We start from the raw sequence: 19,621 nt of genomic DNA on the forward strand, positions 1-19,621 counted from the left end.
CTACAACGAACAGCCCATCTACGTTTCTCGAGACTTGAATGTTCCATCTTATATACAGTCAAGCCTTTTTCAAAGAAAAATTATGGCCACATATAGGGAACCTTGGAGGTCCTGCCATTTCCCCAATGCGACAAGCTAGTTCATATCTCCTGATTTCGCTTTACTGTTCAATAATCACCGCAAGAATGAACCGCTAGGTCTATCATCGTAGCTATTTTAATTTTCGCTAGAATTGAGTATTGAATTATCAGAGTTATATTTGAGTTAATGCGTGTCCTTTCCTCTCGAGTACTACTAGCGCTTGATCAATTTACTAAACAACTTACTAAGAATCAATGAAAAAAACAACACACAAATTCATGGAGAAAAAACATGGACTATAGTTTCACAGTAACAGCTCTAGTTTATCATTAACTGTATAATTAGAATCGTTTGAATTTTTAAATAGCGTTTGAAATATCTCAATATTGAAAACATAGCAAAAAGTACAGATCACACAGCCGTACTGCGATTGCACTGTGATTTGTATTATTTGGACGTTTGCCTGTGATACAGAGGTGTTAGGCATCACTTCATTCAAACGTGGCTATCTTATTTAGATAGCATTATTTAGAAAAGTGCCATAGGATTAAAGTAACTGTAATACGTGACCATGCGAAATTTTTCGTAAAAAAGATCGCGTCCTTCTGAAAAGCAACTGTCTTTCCAATGCGAAACATGTATGGGCCGGCTAGTGGTAGATATTTTGGAAATTCTGACACCGCGTGGTTTGCAAGCAACCTTAGTGGGCTTACTCGTTCTAGGTTCGCGTTAGGCTTTAGCTGTCGTTGAAGATTTTTTTGATGTTGCTGTGGTCGTGGTAAGTATCAAGGGTGAATTAAGTTAATAACAATGGTACACAATGTTGCCGATTACTCGACACGTATGGCGTAGTTTGCGGATTAGAAAATGATTTTCAATGGCTTTTACAGATGTCCTATCCTGGGGAGAGTAAATATCTCTCTCAGTTTACATATGACTGTAAATGAGACATAAATTTAATAAATGCTTAATGCTGTTCAAATAATGCTGTTTCCTAGTAGGCTTTAATACAGCCGGCTGCAACATCCGTTCGAATTGTGCTACACTACTCACAAAAAATCAAGTTCGTCTCATAATTGTTTAGCTACCTTCTTGTATGTACGTCTACAAAGTATAAGACTACAACCGAAATGTCAAAGACCGCGACAAAAGTGACCTTGTCCAGCCGCTTACTGGTTCCTCCTCTGCGGCTACACCGTCCCTTTTTACTCTATATCGCCGATAGCGTACAATGTCAACGTAGATCCCTCCGTCCCTATTCGCTGGGGCCATTATCTTGTATAGGGTCAAAGAATAGCGAGCTGAGTCACGCACCTTCGACTCTTTTCCCCTATCGGGAACGGACTCACTGGAATCGCGCGAGCTCGTTCGTCTATTTAGCCGGCAGCTTGTGCGCGTGAGCAGCCTCAACGCCGCCGCTGTGGGCGCTTACTGCTAGACCTGCACTAGTAGATCGACGGCGCTTTGCAGTCATAACCGTTAGTACTTAGTAAGGGCTTTGGAAGAGAGGGAGATCTTGGGGAAAAGACCTGCCGATTGTTAGGTTTTGGCTTGAATGACCGTAGACGGAGGCTACTGGTAACTGGCAAACAAGCAACTAATCGAGTTACCGCTTTTCGATAGTTTGCAGCACAATGGCCAGATGTGTTTCGTGCTCTAGATCTGCACTTAGAGATGTGTGCATGTTTGAGAATGTGCTTCTATGACACACTATGCATGTATTTGACTGAAGTGTTGTAGGTCACCTTCTCTCCCCTTCTTTCGACCACCCCTCCCGCTCTCCTGCGGCCTTGGCTGAAGTTCAGTGTCAACATCCTCGACGCCGCGACCGTACGCCTACTATGCACCATACAGCTCCGGATTGAATCAGATCAGGAACAGCAGTAGCACCAACATCATCATTGGCACGAGCGCTTGTCACAGCAGTTCTGCGCGCGTTCATAAAATCATAAGTCGATGAAGCGCCGACGAATTAAATCGACCTGCCAGCACGTCGCTAGTGAGAGACACATTCATGAGCATCGACGGTACGATAGGATCCTAGTCGAGAAATACAAGCGCAGCTACACTTTCCTATCCTCCATTCTACTTCTTTGTCTACTTCATCGCTTCTTATACGCTCACACAACTTCACTCTGCTCACAGAGCACCCGACCTCACAGGCAGAAAGCTAGCGTACCGGATAACACTGAGCGCTCTTAAGGCAGGCTAACAGATAGATAGCGAGACAGACGGAATTATGTTGATCGCTGTTCGAGTCTCTATAATCGGGTGTCTGTCTGGGTATCTGTGTGTGTGTGTGCTGTGCCTAGTGAATGCCGCCAGGTCGGCTTGTTTTGTCCGGTTTGGTCTACGTAACTATCCTGTTGTGGAACTGGTTGGCTTTATGTGCGGATTGTCTGCAACGATCTGCTGAAACAGCCGCTACTGTAAGCGAGGTTTCGGCAGTGGCAGCGGCGACAGGGTGCTGACTTGTTCGTTGGCGGTGTTGTTGTCGTCATGGTAGGTGAGGGTCGCGGCCGCTGGATGGGTGAGGGTTAAGAACCAAGGCCCGTTGTCCTCGTAAACGTCTAGGCTCAGAATAGGGTTAGGTGTTTGCTTGGCCTGTGCGTGTTCTGCTATGCTGTTAAGTGGCCATCCTGCCGCTCTGTTTACTTGTACGGAACAATGACTATCGTGTAGTTACCATGCTCCCTAGGTGCTCTTCACAGCAATGACGAAAGTGTTCAGCCAACATTCAGCCTTAGCCTAGCGATGGGGCAGTAGCAGCAGTGCATAGTATAGCGCGCATAGATAGTTGCTAGCGGCGTGAGTGGCGCCGTAGCAGCAGAAAACAGCGGCAGCAGGCAAGGCCCACGCCGGGTGGAGAGGGTCATAGAGTGGTCGTCATCTCGCCGCTGCTGGTCGTCCGCGCGCCCCACAGCGCCGCTGCCTCTCTTCCACGATTGCATTTGCTGCCTGCTTGGCCTGCCAGGCCTGCTTCATGGCCTCTCTGTAGCACAGCAACGATGATAGCGACGGCTACGAGTGCGGCAGCGGCTGTGGCAGCAGCGGTCATGGCGGCGTTAGCAGACCCAGCGTGAGTGAGTCGAGAGAGAAAGAGAGCCAGCCAGCTGTGTCTCCTTACCGCTGCTACTGCTGCTGCTGCTCCTAGCGGGAGGGGGGAATTGGCTGAGACACTCGTCGAGATATAGAGCGCGGCAGAGATCGGTGGCGACCGGTAGAACCGCGAGATCAGTCGTCTCGCGAACAGCGGCTGTGCCGGCAGCGGCAAAGCAGACCGGACCGTCGATGCTAGTGCCAATGTCAGCGCTAGCATCCTAACCTGAGCTAGCTATAACGTAAGCTAGTGTGGTATGGCCTGGGTATTTCCCCGCCTATCTACTGTACAGAAAGAAAGTTTCGAGCTGCAAATTGAGCCCAAACGCACCAAGTGAGTGGACATCCTCAACAGGGAAAAAAAGTCGAGAAGGCTCAACTGGGTGTTTGTTGGCCATAGACAAGCAAGCGGTGCACTTTTTCGCTGTTCGTGTTCAGTGGATTGCTCTGGCGGTTTGAGCTGACGTAATCGGAAGTCGTCGGATCGACCGCGATCGAATCGAAAAGGAAAAAAGGAAGAGTCTAAGAAATAAGTCTGTTCGCTGAATAACTGCTAACAACGACAACAGCCCACGAAATAGCTGATACGGCGTTCTGCTAATTTCTTAGCGCGCGAGTAAAATGTCTAATCCTGATCTCATTAACTGCTGTTAGCAAAGAAAGCAAGGAAAATGATTTCTTCGTAGAAATTGCTGTAACTTGAAATAGCAATAACGGCTTATAGTAGGTGACACATCCTTCCACTCACTGTGAGCCTATGGTACATAGTAAAGGATACCCCCTCAGTTAAAGAAATCGCCGCTTAGTCGCACAAGTCTCCGTTCATGCACCTTGACACTAGAGCTACATTGTCCTGAAGTTTTTGAAAGACCCGCTCTTTCCGGAGTATAGTGGCGGCGTTTCCACGTGTATATGTCCCACTTCGATACTGTTTACCGCTATAATAGTGGGTAGCAGGAGCGACGGTGATGATAGCAAAAAACTGCCACGGAACAAATAAAACAGAATCGTAGTGTATTCAGTGAAGTGTCTCGCGGAGGTGCCTGTCTCTGTATGTTTGTACGAATGTGTGTTGTGGATGTGCGGGTGTACGCGCGTATTTATATGTAAACAAAAAAGGAAATTGTCCAGCTGTTGCTACCAGGTTGAAGGTTGGGAGTGAATCGCTGGAATCACAACTGGAATAATAACGAGTATCAATCCTGTGCATAATTCTAGCACTCTGTAGTTTTTACATACAGTCGTCGCGATAGCACAAAAATCAAAATATAACAACGACAAAAATCAAGCAGCAGCAGCAGCAGTAACTGCCGAAACAGGACAAACAGAAAAAAAGGCGCGTTCTGGCTAGTCAGTGCAAACTGTTTTCGTGCGCGGAAGACGACACGTTGCGCAATTGATGCTAGGGGGCAAACGCAGTGTTCGTAGTGGTGGCCCGGTCGCCTCGGCAATAAAATCTAGTCGACAGTGCGTCGCTATGGAATTGCGCGAAGTCGGCACCCACTATTTACCTGGGGGGGCAATCGTTCGACCAGCCACGAACCCCGCCGGCTCGTCGTGGATGCACGCTAATGCAAATGATGCATCCACCCACGCGGATGGCCAACAGAGGTGAGAAATACCTGGTAGACAACTGTAGTAGAATAGTTCAGGTAGTTCACGTGGATTATAGCTTCACCTTTAATAGTGATAATTGTAGCAGATACCTTACTACTCGGCTATGTGATCTTGCATTAGAAAAACAGCAAGATCGACTTTATATTATTGTACCGCTAGTGCGAGATGTGGAGACAACGGCTCTCAAGGTGTAAACAAATCAAAGGAACAGAGAGACGCGCGTGCATCGATATCTAATAGACAACATGAAAACGACTAGAAAAAGTTAATTTATTGTTTAATAAAAGCCGCAGTACTGATAAAACTATTTGAAGCAGAATCCTAGGCTAAATGGACTTTGTGACTGAAACCGTGCTGGCTAGTTAATAATCCTCTAGTACGATTGTATCGTTATTAAGGGGGGTCGAATTTGGGCATTACAATTTAATAAGTTGTAAAGGGTTCGAATACGAGTACAGACCAGTTGTCTTCGGTTTCAAAACGACGTTTCGGTTGATGTGGGTGCAGCCCGATACCTGTGAGGGCGTTAAACTATGTTAAGACATTTTTTACTTAACTTTAATGAAGTAAAACCTTACAGGTAAAAATTGTACTGATTACAAGTTATTTATTTATTGGTTTATTTATTATTATCGGTTAGCGGCAAACTATGCCTACTTTTTATAGTGCGTATGTTGAACGACAGTGAACTTTTGTTTTACCCGCAGTCTGCGTGAGCTTTTTCTCTGTTATTAAAATATTACTGTTACCTAAAGCGTTATTTGTCTCGTATTGGCATGCAAACGCATAAGCACTTACCAAAACTAAGCCGGTCGTCTTCGGGCAAAGCTTTCCAACAAAGTTCAAAGCCAACAAAGTTTGTTGCTTACCTCAGGTCTTTTTAGAAATTTTTTTTCATAGGTGGCAACGAGCTTTAAGGTTATTATAGGCGGTGAGTCACATTTCCCTGTTAGTCTTCCTTGGTTTATGTTTTTACCAGTCGCCCTTAGTCGAAGAAGAACAAGAAGCCAGCAGTACGAGTCAAAACCTCCGGCCAATGTGCGATTCTCCACGTTCAGTGTCGGGCTCATATCTTGGTCATTGTGCGCTGGGTTCCAACGATACGTAAATGCTGGGACTTTTCAGGTGTGCGGTGGTGACCAGTCGATTTGGTGTCCTTTATCCAATGGCTCGCTCTAAAAGCGCCTCTGCGTGTGTGACTTCAGTTTGTTACTAGCGATCGAGGATCGGAAAAGTTTAACGAAGCTGGTACTTTGAGATGCCAGCTATCGATTCTTTCCAATGAGTGGACAACTGAATTACTACCAGGGCATTTTTCTATGTTAATAAGTCATTTACTTGTTTAGTTTTTTTAGGCAGTACACAACAATCGGTTTGTTGATCTCTTCATTTTTTTCGCAACACAACGCGAGAACAAGCGTAGTTAAGGTACAAGCACCAGCAAATATTCCTGATGCTTTGTATTTTAGACATTGTCGGTTAGGCCGAGGCGTTCGAACCACGATTGGGATCTCGTTTTCAAACGAACTACTTTCTTTGTTGGGACCTTGTGTATTAATTTGCTGCACGACAACAAATGCTTGCTATAGATAATGATCCAGTTTGCGAAAAAATATCTTGAGGGGTTTCATCATTGAAAACACGGGTTACTTTCGTGTGTAATCGACGTCATACCCGTCACACGCCCACCATGCTGTAGTGATTATGATGGTATTTAAAATGATGAGACTAACCATGTTGCCAACGTTTTGCCGTGGACTTTTTGTAAATTGTAGCCGATGTTCTGAATACTGCTGTTGGCTTTGCTGATACCGCTACCGTTTTGCCGGCGAAGGTCTGCGATATCTGTCCTGGTCTTTTAGCCAATTTGGCATGTTTTCCGTTCTTCTCTGCAACGTGCGTGTGTGTATAGGCATGAATGTTTGTATGCATGCGTTTGTGCGTTGGGGGCATGTTCATACTCTGTTTGTTCAATGAAAAGAGAAATGACTAATGCGGTGGCAAAAGGCAATGTCAGCGGCTATGGTGGACACGGCTCGGCCGCTGTAGCGTTTGCTTCCCGTCTGCTGCCGACGATAATGGTGTTAAAACACATGGTCGAGTTCACTGGTCGCAAAGGAACAATCTGCCCCATATGAACACGCTGACTTTCGTATAAGCTGTGTAAAGTGCTTTTTTCTAACGACGATGATCGCGTAAACCTCTGCCTAAATCTCATCCCCCTACCATAGGAGAAGAAAGTATGTCGAATATATATATATATGGCACATCGATGACTTAGATCTGTTTGTTAGCCTCGAACGGATCGCACAGAGGAAAGTTTATTTACATTGACAAAACAAAGATATTGGTAATTGGCGTTAATCAAACAAGTTGGCCCCTAGCTCTTTGTGTTGAACACGCATCGTTTGAACCGAATTTCGTATCGCGCTTGGTACCGAAAATTGTTGTTATCAAGCTGAGCCTTGTGTTAAAGAATGGCGATATTTGATTTACCTGATACGCAGCGATGCTGAATCTGACCGAGACCTCAGGTTGGTTCCCCCGGGGTTCTATAGCGGACCTGAGTTAACATTGATGCACGAAATGATTCAATACGTGTGCCATACATTATTCACAGTATGAAAACTATTTGTTCCGAAGCTCGAACTTCGAAAGGAAGGTGAACTGTAGCCTATAAACAACGTGCAAAATTACGGCAACGGCTTAAGTGAAAAGTCTTTTCGACTTCCTCACTTGAACCAATGATACCTTCTCACACAAGTGCTGTACCCATGTGATAATAGGCCCATCGGCTATTGATGGCCTTCCTTTCACAGTAGTGAATTCATGCCAGGACCGTATCGGAAGCGTGTCATTTCTATCTTTTATTTCGTTCAAATACCGGCGTTTATTAACATACGGCAATAACTATTTCGCTTCTTAAACTGGAAGGGCCCACGTAAAAGGATCAATCGAACAAGATCACTCAATTCTATTGAAGTGTCTGGAGATGTGTGCTGGCCTCTCCGATACTGCGCCGGTGGAAAGAAAGCAAACATACCGAAGCTGGGACTCAGGCAACGAATGCGGCACTGTTTGTTTCGACCAGAAACAGCAAACCTAGTTAGAACTATCATATTGTCTAGTTTTACTAAATAATCAGTCTTAAGACAAAAACTTCCATGCTACTGTCTGCTAGCCTCATCTAGCCACTGTTAATGGCTTTTCGTCCTCTATAATGGACGCTTTCGCTGATTGTAGTAATTCATCTGCCTAACAAACATGTACAGGAAATGCTACTTTTCAGTAAAACTTGAATATGTGCCCTTTTCGAGCTTCGTTGGCGTTGTTAAAATCAGACGAAAATGTCTCGGTCGTTTCTCAGCAACACTTATTGAGCTACAGACGTTCCTCTCGTATAGTAACTACCGCCATCGCCGCTTTATAATATAACAAACTCAACTAGAGTTAATCACCCATTGAGTCCACTAGGGGTGCTCTAAGTCACATATGTACCCTTCCACAGAATTCCCTCAAAGGGTTTACCTTTCTCACTTCAGTGTTCCCTTGCCATGATCCTCATTACTGCTGTTGCTTCGTTTGCCATTATCGTCATTTGCCGTTGCTACCACGTGGCATTATATTGCTTTCTCCTCCAGTTTCGCTGGCGGTATAATTCGGGCTGGGTTTGTATGTACGTGGACTATTGCCAGCCCGGCGGCAGAAAGACGCCGCGTGGAAACGATACGAGAGACTTCGATCGGACAAAACCTGTCGGGGGCTGCCGACACTATCCATCGGGGTTACGTACTAACGCGCTCGGGATTGGCAGTACAACTGCGGTGATCTTCATTATTGCTATGACGATGCCAGCACACATTTTTCACTAATAGTATCGTCAACCAGGAGTGACAATAGACAGTAGCACCTACTCGAGGTGAGTTGGCTAGCCGATGGCTTGAGAGAAGCCAGACACCCTTTATCCGCCAACCTGAGGTGTGCATGTTCATTCCCAAGATACATCTGAAAAAGGGAACATAGTGCTATTACCGCGAAACAGCGTTTTGTATATAGATATTATTTACTCGAACTGGTTGCGATAGTTTGTTGCTAAGTAAAGAGCGAACGATGGACAGCTTCTGTTTCGGGATGGAAAAATAATTTGAGGTTCTTGAATTTATTAAAAACTGTATAGTGAAATGATGGCCCCTATTCATGTTCGGGTACTTCGACCACAAGAGCTATGAGCCGTTTTTATATAGAGATCCCTTGGCAACATTACGCGGACATTAACTGGCCTGAAATAAAATTAAAAAGAAACACAGCTTAAAAAGAAAAGCCATAAATTATCTTCATTACATAATCAGAAGCGGTAGCGACGGATTACAATGCGGACAATCGATACGGTCGGCAGGCACCTCCACACGCTAAGACAAATCTAGGTAACATGGTTAGCCTCAGACGAGGCTTGGGCCAAGCATAAGGTGCTACGAACATTCTCATACGTTCCACTAGCTGTTCACTATGTCGACAACGCCGTCTATATATATACATATATATATATATATATATATATATATTAGTTTATTGCGTGTTTTGGCTGCTGTCGCCTGATCAATTCCGCTTAGTTATAGGATATTTAACTACAGGGAACCCTTCTGTCGGAATAAACTAACGTCTTATCTGCCTCGCGCATTAAGCTTTTTAAACAGGCAATTCAGCGGTATCTTCGATAGTCACTAACAAGAGTTAGTTGATCTGATAAAAACACGATAACACAATGGTTCATCCTGCCGTTCAGGGGCCAGAAAAAGACTCGAAACGCATGCACCGTAAGTTTGTTGATAAACATGGCCAAATAAAGTTTGACGCTTTTCTCTCCAGTAACAGTCATTGGAGGAAAATCTTCGCTTCGGCGAGTTTGGCTGGTCACAACAGCTCAAGAAAGAGGACTGGGCAAGCAAGCTTGTCTACACAAGAGAAAACACATTTCTCCACCAACTATTAAGCAAGCGGCCCGCAGTTTATAAATGATGCATTGCTCGTATGGGGGACGGGCTGGCTTACGCGCACCTCACAACAATGGTAATATATGGCTTGGATGTAAGGGGCAAAATATGCGGGGGAAACGGAACTTACGTTTGACATTAATCAATCATTACTTAATATTATGTTAAGCATGAAACCATTATGAAGTGCACAACACGATTACCGTGACGTTCAGACTCGGTTACTGCTAACAGTTCTAGAGAAATAGTTACAAACATTCTGTGAGTGTCGGCAACGTTTGACGCTTGAGAGGTCATGGACCCGCTCTTTGCCATTACCCGTTGTATTTATTAATCAAACTATTCATCATTAAGTAGTTAAATGGTCTAATATTTCCTTCAACGCCTAAGTAGCGGGCATTTTATTATTAGATAAACAAATGTTGCTGCGATGTGTATAGTGTAAAAATCAACCTTTAGTACTACCTCACTCGTTTATGGAATACAGGTAACTCCCCAGAGTTGTGCATCTCTGATAACCTGACGACGCTTTTTCAGACCCCAAAAAAACAATTTCGTTACTAGGATTGATGTTCTAATTCGTAAGTTTTGAAATTTCAGCTGAAAGTGGTTGTTTTGTCAACTTTTAAATTCTACATATGTACGTCTCGTGGATTTATAGAATTATCTTTATATATTTCGCATATTCGTCACATTCATTAAGAACAGAGTTGACAAACTTATTAGCCGCCTAACTTATAAGCCTGACATTTTTTTACCTTAAACGCTGCAAGTTTTACGGCCGGTATTTAAACCGTTAAGTTGTGCTTCAAAAGGCTCCCTTCTAGCGAGAAACGAAGTGTGCTTATGCCCGGATTCGAATCTAGACCATCACATTACCATTGCACAGCCATAAAGATACTTATATAAGATGTGAGAGAACTTCACGATTATGTTACATATTCGTTGTAATCTCTGCTAGAGACTGTTCAAAGAAGAGCTAGTTCAAAATTGATATCTCAATAGCCAATCAGCTCCGTGGTTTTTATCAGAATTGTGGTATATTGCTACATCGAAGTGAATAGCTGCAATAATAGAGGATTCGTAAGATATAAGGCGGGCACAACAAGGCGTTTGTCCTAACCTCGTTTTTGCAATGCAACCTACAAGGACATGACGGAGCGACGTTTGCACCATCTCACCATTGGAAGCTATTATTGGAAGAAGAATTCACGAAGGTCACTAATGCGACCATGGTCCTTTTAAGCCAGTCGCCGCACCTGCAGCTGCCACAACTTAGGCAATCGAGGAAGAGAAGTTCGCAGTGAGAGGCAAGCTCAATGATCTCTTTATCGCGGCTGAAGTTCCCACTAGACGGTTAGTGAATGGTCGATTAATGCATTAGAAACCCAAACCACTGCTGTTACTTAAACAGAATTTTCTTTATACTGTATTTGACGCAATTTTACCTAATCACATATATATTGATCATCAATAGCAAATCAAGAGAATATTCTGGGTAAGCTTTGTTCTGTAACTGATGCTTGTGAGGCGTTTACTCTACGCAATTACCTATAATTTATCCTTCTAGCAACTAAATGAAGTAGTTATCTGTCGTCGCTTCCAGACAGCATTATGTTCCAGCTTTGCTCATAGATGCGGTAGGAGATAGGGGCTCAGAAGTACACCTACAGTTACTATTAAGAACAGCCGACTGAATGCAATTCTCTGGCCATCCGCCATTCTCCAGTTGATGACGAGTTTTTTTCTACCCAACATCGTATAGAGCATAACTGTCACTTGCGGTATCACCACATAGATCGGATGGGCGTTGGTCCGCAATGATCTACTACGTCGCTATAGAGTCTCTACCAGATCCGTGGGGCGGCACTCGTCCGTTGTATGACCAATCGCCGCAAGGGCCCGCTCGCCGTGCAACATACTTACATCGACGGTTTAGCCCTACGTACGTTCGCTTCTACTGCCTCTGTCTGCGAACTTGTCTATCTATTAGAGTGCTTGCTGGCAGTTTTTTGTGCTGTCGACATGGTGCGTTTCAATAACTACGACAGGAGTGTTAACCCCTGTCGAACTCGGGGCTGGCCATAGCTAGCTGGCTGTAGGCTCAGAGGCTTGTAGGTTTAGGCACAACGACACAACTGAGCTTGGCTGCGTTCAACGCTCGCCTGCTGTCTGAGCACGGCAAGCACGCCCGTCTTACCACTATCAGTAGTAACGTTTCTATTTTGGCCTTAATGGCCTTCAAGTTAGCTCTGCTAGTAGTAATAGAGGCCATAGTCTTAGTCGTTATGATAGTCGCCGACCCGGCTGCTCTTACTATTACCACTGTTGTGTGTTGCCTACTCCGCTAACCCCAACTGGAGGCAAAGGAGGCAAGCCATATAGTTGGCGGATTGAACTAAGGGATCTGACGCAATAACTTTCAATAGGCAGTACAACAGCAGCACTCGATGTCAGTCCAGCACGTCGGCTAAAGGAAGACCTTGGTCGGCCGTGGATCGCAGACCGATACTTCTTTATGCGGTTCCTCTGTGCGGTCGCATGCCGCATCCGACCTTCGTGTCTGTTACTGGAAATACTACCACTGCCCTCCTGCATTTTCCGCTTAGCGTTGTTGTCGTCGCCGCGTTCAAGATAACTGAGTGGCTAGGGCCGTTTGTTGTGGAGGTTGTAGAGCTGGATATCTGCACGACTGCAGTCGACTCGCCTTCCAGACTGATGCAGGCCAGACTGGCGTTTCTGCGTGTTGGCAACGAGAGTAGCGTCTAGCTAGGAACAAATCAACCGCCGTCGCAGTAGGCCATTTTGTATAGAGTCAGCACGGCATCGTATGGCGATGGCGGTGGTAGGAACTTAAAGCTCTGAGCAGACATAGACTGTGAAACTCGTAGGGCAGGCAGGGTACTGTAGAGCCATACTGCTGCTGGTGGAGGGTTGATCGTTGGAACGTTGTGGAGGTTATGTTGGGGAGATTTGGTCTGTGGGGGGCGGTGGCTATATGAGCATGGGAAGAGGACAGAAACCGGCAACTAACACTGGGTTGCTGGGGCTTACTGAGTCTTTATCTTCCTATCGAGCAGGCCGGTGTGTCGGCTCTCTATTGGGGTGTTTGATTGTGAGGTATAATGCAACGGTTAAGCATAGGTTAGTACTACTCTTCGAGGTCCCCTTACGAATCTCTTCTCATCCTACTCTGACAACTGGCTATACGCTGCTGCCTGCTGAATGCAGTGCTGCTACAGCTGCTGCAGCCATGATGTAGGAGGAGTGCTTCCGCAGACTGGTCCAGCTGCCAACGCTGCAGCTGTAACCTCCATCCTGCCGACTGGTTCTCTGTTTGCCGGCGCCTGTAGGCGTTTCAAGTCCCGGTGTCCCCACTGCTTCAGCGAACCCCATGCGGGGTGGCTATGCCCATCCGCGCTACTCTATCCTAGCCCCACCGTTCGGCCCTGGCCTCTAGTCGTACCACTGCTACCGAGCCGCCACCGCCACCACCATTGCTAGTGCCAATGCAACCACTACGATTGCCCACCCACCCCCCATCCCCCAGACAGACTCGCACTTCACTTCGCCTCGACTCGTCGTTCCTCCACCCGTCGAACCCCGCTCTAACATACCCCATTGCTGCATCGAACTCACCCTCTCGCCGAACTTGCCGCTCGTCACCGACCCCACACTGTTGGCGGCGGTTCTTTCCCCAAATGCCAAGCAGACAGGCAGCTAGTGGCGCTCAACCCCTAGCGCTACCCACAGTCATCCAGCCACCCCCACCACCCCACACTTCTCCACTAGTGCTCGCTTACTCCGGCGGCAGCTTCAGTAAGGCCTGTGCCCTGAATGACGAACATCCAGCAGCCTGCGTGCCCTGTGGTGCCTGCGAAACAAGCCGACCAGCATAGGAGTACGCCGCTCCGGACAGCAGCAATGTGCCGAGGAGTCCAGAGAGGTTTTGGTTGGGATGGGGTAAACTTGCTTCGCCGGGGGAAGAGCAGTGTAGGACGGATGCTGATGGGACCGGCGGATCGTGCAGCCGCGTCCTCCACTTCCACAGACGCTGTTGGCTGTCGGTTTGGCCGTCGGCTGTGGGCTCTTACTCGGTTCTGCTGGCCGACCACCAGCAGCTAGCAGCCCCAGCGTTCTTCGTCGTTGTTCCCTCCTGCTCCTTTCGTGGGGGTAGGGGGTGATGGGGGGTGGTGGCGAGCATTCAGGCAAGCCGGCCGGGCGGCCGTCAGGCTCCCGAAAGAGGACCTTCGCCTGCTGCCTGTCTGCGAGCCTGCTGCCATACACCGTAGTGATCTTGTAGCAGTCCACTGAAAACTGCAGGCGAGCAGGCAGGCCTGCCAGCCAGCCAGTTAGCGTAAAACGAGACGGCCAAGATGGGTGCCGTGCGCAAGCTGAAGCGAGGCGAGGCGGCAGAGCCTGCTGGCACGGCTGCTTCCTTAGCCTTGGGAACGTCATCTTTGTCGTCGGTGGGTTGTCTGCTGCTGCAGCGGCGGTGGATTCCTACATCCCTTGTCCCTTTGGATTCCTTGTCGTTCGGGTGGCGGATGGGAAAAAAAGGCGCGGGGTCGAGTCTTCCCTTTTCTCGCCCGTTACCCCAGATGAGAAGAGCCTGCCAGAGCGGACGAAAACAGACCAGCTGGGAGGTCGCAGGCAGGCGAATGTCCACCGCCGAGCACACTGTGGGTTCTCGCAGGAAGGGGTCTCTGTTCGGCGGGGCTCGGCAGAGCCTCACTTTGCGTTAAGCCTCGGAGCCTCCGTCGACCCTGCCTGCTCCCTGCTGCCCCAAGTGTGTCCCGGTCCTCAACGCCACTCCTTGGCCTGCCGCAGCGGCAGCTCCTTCTCGGTCTCGCTAAAGGGCGCCTGTCTCTGCCAGCCATCCGGCCCCTCCGGAGACACAACAGGGACAGACCCACATTGGTTGGTCGGCCGGTTCGTTGCTTCTCGCTCGTTCGGTTGTTCGTTGCTTCGTTCGCCGGTAGCGGTGCCGGTCCCGTCGCTTTGCCCGCCGCCTTAGTCGCCGTTGCCATCGCCATCGTCTTCCTCGTCCATCTGTAGTCAGAGCTAAACCAGAGGAGCAACGAAGAGCGGGGAGTAGCGGGATGCGCATCCCATCTCAGCAGAGAGCAGCCCTCTGCTGCCTTCCCTGGCTGTCGCTTCCCGGCACGCCTGTTCTGCTCGCCATGAAATGCATGGCGGCAATGGTCGGCGTGCGCGTATGAAACGCAACGCCCCAACGTAGCAGATCAACGACGAGAACGACGGCGTCGGAGCAGCACGCCGACAGGAACGTATAATGGGGGTCCAGAGAAAGAGAGCCAGCTTGCCAGTTGGGCACAGACTCTGAAAGACAAGCAGTTGGACGACGAACCGTTGGACATGCAGTCCCTACGCAGTGCAGTCCTGTACAACCAGTATGCCGTAATGCAAAGGCGAGCTTTGTTCGGTTCGGTCATGTGAACACAGACCGAGAGGGTAGGTACATCAAAGCCGACCAGACGACGACAGTCGCTTCGGTAGTGGTGTCGCATCTACTGAGTCAAAGCGGACATGTTACTTGGGAGAAGAACAAGAACCCAACAACAACAGCCATGTTACGACGACATGACGACAAAGGCCAGTGACAATAGCATGTCCCTGCTCGGCACAGTTTCGTATTTAAAAAACGTAAAATATTATGGGATTATACGTCTATGTGGAAAGCTATGCGTAAGTACGAATGTTGACGTCATTTGTAAGGCGTCGTGAGAACTTTAACTTCATCGAATATGACGACCGGGATGACGGCTAGTAGCAAATTGATGGCCTAAGAATGTTCTGTAGTCGTTTCAAATCATTGAAAAAAATGCCACCGATCACAATTAGGCCTTTTGGTCTAATTGCATCTTCTCTGAATGAATTACGTAATCATAGACATAACGATGTCTATTAAAAATAAGTCTCTGGTATCTGTGCGGTATCACGCTATTCCGGCAGAGCCAGTATCTGCCAAAGGCAGCCAGCAACGGCTGCGTAGTCAACGGTGGCTTAAAACGCAGTACTGATACAACTTTACGCATATAAACAAAGGCCTGGCTGAATAAAAGCAGCAGGCTATAGCGCTTAGTTGACGTGGGTGTCATGGGCAGTAGTGTAAGCTAAGGTAGCGACAAGAGTCGAAACCGTGTAGCAGCTAATTTCCGAGCGTTGGTGTTCTGGTCTTTGATTCTCGGCAGGCTCTCCCTTGTTTTTGCAGTTATTGTCGACTCGAAAATGGTGATTAGTCGGCAGAACGGTAAGGTTATGTTTGAGCATATTGTTGCGTACTTGTTTACTTTCTTAAACATCGATAGTTGCGATAGTAAGTCGCTGCTAGTCGACAAGGGAACGTCTAAACTTTGCAAAGAAGACTGGCATCACATGCGGCCGTTGTACTGCAGCAGTCTACTATTTCGCGCCGCCAGCGGTTCCAACGGTTGCCTGAATACAGCTAAGCAGGAAATACAGGAATTCATCCCCGAACGAGCCATTTGAAGGGGGAGGGACGGGAATACGTTGAGCCCGCAGTCATCCGTCCACAGGGCACACTAGCTTGGCATATAGACGGAAGGTATAGAGGCTGCTGAGGCATAGCATTCCATCGTGGGGTAGACTTGGCAATAGATTGTGTAGTGAGTGGTTGGCGGCCATATGCGGCAGTGCTACGACCGCTGCTGCTACTAATAGTACTACCAGTAGTAGTAGCACACAGGACACGCAGGCACTATGCCCACCGAGGGCAACCGGAGGTGGGTGGCTGCTTGGACAGAGGTGTAGGCGGTGGCAATCGAGCGACGGGAGTTTCAGCAACGGTGGTCGCGCGGTAGTAGCGGAAGCAGGCAACGACCGGGTTGACGCCCACTGCCAGCGGGAAACCCGCTTTTCCGACCTCCTGCGGGTGCCGTTGCTGCTGCTGTAGCAGAAGGGTTTGCAGGGCCGAAGAAGAGAGCGAAAGCGAGAGGGAAAGAAGATGCCGCAGTTTTCTTACCCCGCTGCGCTCTGCTACTTGCCACCGCCATCGCACGTTACATCAGCCTCTACTATGTCAGTGCTGATGCCACCGTTGCGCTCTGCTCATGGCCAGTGCGGCAATGGGATTGGCTCACAGTGCATGGTGAAGGTAACTGGCGAGCGAAGCTTTTCTGCTGTGTACAGGATACAGCGAGCAGCGACCGTCGGTTCCCGGTGGGGGGTAACAGCGTGGGCCGCAAGCGTCACTCGCGTCTGACTGTGTGAACGGGATAGTAGTATAGTGTGTCTGGTCGGCGGTGGCAGGGGAAGGGCTGCGGTGAAAGGGGAGCCAGCGCCCTGCCGCCGTGAAGACCGTTAGGCTTGGGGTTTGGTGGACGGGAAATATAGTCGGGCGGCAACGACGGCAATGAACGGTGGAACTACTGCTGGTGGGCGGCGGATGGCTGACTGGCTGTGCTCCCTTCTCTAGGTGCTTGCCCGTGATGCGGCTGCTGCCGCTTGCGAAAGGTGACTGGAGAGCAGTAACAGCGATAGAGAAAGGAAACGTAGTAGAGGCACACGCAACATCAGCAGTAGCAGCAGCAGGAGGCCTTTTTCACGGTGGCGACGACCAGCCGACCGATGACTCTGTCGGCCCACCAACCGGCAGCTAGCCAGCCAAGAAAAGAGAAGCCTCGAAGCTTGCTTCCTTGGCTTGTGCCTTTGCTGCTGCTACCGTTAGACACACTGCTGCTGCTGCCGCCGTTAGTGCCGCTGCTGTGCTACCACTTCCAGGCTGGTTCTTGCTGCTCTTGGTGCAATGGGAAGTCTGCTGAAACAGCCGCCACTAACGCCGCTCGCTGGTCCAATGGTGGAACCGACGTTTTCTTCTATTGTCGGCTGAGGCCTAGGGTAAATTCATAGAGGGAGAGAATGGCTGACTGGCAGACAGGGTAGCCTGGCAAAGGGGACCGAAGCGCCTTTTCGGCCAGCTTCCTCAGCCATCGTTACCACCGTCTTCGGTCGGTCGGTCGTTCACTCAGTCGGTCGGTCTGCGTTGCCGTGGCCGTGGCTACCGCTGCTTCTAGCGAACCGATCGACTCGCTGGCCGGTTGTCCCAGTGGATCCTCGTCGGTGGGCCGACAGGCGAACCCCGCAGCAGCCGGTAACCGGTGCTTACTACAGCTCCTTTTCTGTCCCCTCGAGGCCTCTGGTCGCTTTGCCTCGCCTGTCTCCTGCCCCTCCTTTTCCTTTTCTCTCGTCTTCGTCGTTGGCCTCGTCTTCATCGTGTCGGGGATGTGCTCCTACTGCTGCTGCTCTGTTCGGCTTGGCTCTGCTCTACTCGAGTCGGGTCTTTCCTGGAGTGTGTTGCTGCAGTGCAGTCTGCGTTTCTGCGGCTGCTGCTGCCAAGGAAGGCTAAGGCTAGTGAAGCGACGTTGGGGGACGTCGGTCTGGTTGTGCGACTGGGGCGAAAAGGACTCAAAGTGGCGTTGGTGGTCTTCGTGGTAGGGAGGAGACGACGCCGGGGGCTGCAGCAACGACGACGGCAGATGGCAGCGGACGATAGGGGGAATCTGCTGCTGTCTGTGGGATGTGGAAGTGCGTTAGGGAAGAGTAGCACCGAATGAAGGGAGACTACTGTGGGGAGGGAACGACGGAACGTGGGCACGAAGGGTTTCTCAAAGCGGGGGAAGGAAGGGCGAGGACGACCAGCACACCATCCCCGCCGCCATGCCTCTTGCCTTTACCGCTGCTATTGCGATGGCCGTCGACCGCTGCTGGCAGAACGAAGGCTGACTGCCTTCGCCCCCTCGCCCTACCTTCCTTTACCGCTGCCGCAACCGCCTTCAGCGCTGCCACTCTATGCTGGCCACTACGACGAGTGCTGCAGTCTGCTAGCAGAAAGGAAGCGGGTTCTGTCTAGCCAGCTGGTAAGCAGGCTGAAGACATCCGTGTCTGCCTGCCGCTCTTCTCTCGACTTGAGCGGTTCACCGTCGCTGAGAGAGCCAGCCAACACCCATTCACCAGCAGCAGTACCACCATCACTACTAGTAGCAGCCACTCCCTACGCACTCTTACCCCATCTCCCCGCTTCCCCCATCGGTCGTCTTTTTACTTCTCCCCTTTCCCCGCCCCCACATCGCTGAACGAAGAAACGAATCCCCGGCGCCAGATCCTAGTGCTGATGCCGCCGCCTGCTGGCTTACCCGTCCGTCTTTCCCATATCCCCGAAGTCCTTCGCCTTGAACGGCAGCAGCAGTAGTACCACCGCCTCTGCTGGACGACAGAGGGGTGTTCGACGCGCTGGCTTGTCTGCCTGCTCTCAGTTAGAAAAGGCGGCAGCAGCAGCAACTAAACACAGCTCGGGATAGAAGAGATGTGGGGTAGCGTATAGGCAGGCTTGGGGTAGTGATGGTGGCGGTGGTGTTAGCTTGGCTGCTTAAATGGAGCCAGCAGTAGCAGCTGTAGTAGCGGTGATGGTCGTAGTGCTGATGGGGAATGGAAGCTCCTTGCTGCCCCTCAATGGTGTTGGGTAGTATAGTAGCAGCGTTGCTGAGGGCTAAGGAGAACTGAAAGGGGAAAAACTAAGGCGGTGGTTCCCGCACCGGCAGAGATGGTGGTACTGGGTAGTGATGGTGGCAAGCAAGGCTCCGGCTAGGGAGCCTGTGGGGGAATGGCAAGGGTAAAAGGGGCAACGAACTTCGATGGTTGTGGCGGTGATGATAGCGGTGGCGGTCTTGGCAGTGGCATTGGCGGTGCAAGTAGTGGTGAAAGCGCAGTTTCAATGAGGGGTCGCCCAGTCGGTGCCTTGGCTGGTCGCTTGGTCCGTCGGCAGGCCGTTCGCTGCTGCCGGTCGGTGTCTC

The 19,621-nt window shown here is 49.4% G+C and overlaps 1 protein-coding gene across 1 annotated transcript in view; it reads left to right on the forward strand.

Annotated features, from left to right (window-relative positions):
- Positions 1–437: 437 nt before the first annotated feature.
- The window catches only part of LOC111252756 (uncharacterized), a 47,011-nt gene continuing 27,827 nt past the window's right edge, over positions 438–19,621 (forward strand). Inside the window, exon 1 of the mRNA XM_022811136.2 lies at positions 438–4,791. Coding sequence (XP_022666871.1) covers positions 4,580–4,791 — 212 coding nt within the window. The 5' untranslated portion in view covers positions 438–4,579. The remainder of the gene's footprint in view (positions 4,792–19,621) is intronic.

This window comes from Varroa destructor, unplaced genomic scaffold (genome assembly GCF_002443255.2).
Source record: "Varroa destructor unplaced genomic scaffold, Vdes_3.0 BEIS01000006.1, whole genome shotgun sequence".
NCBI lineage: Eukaryota > Metazoa > Arthropoda > Arachnida > Mesostigmata > Varroidae > Varroa > Varroa destructor.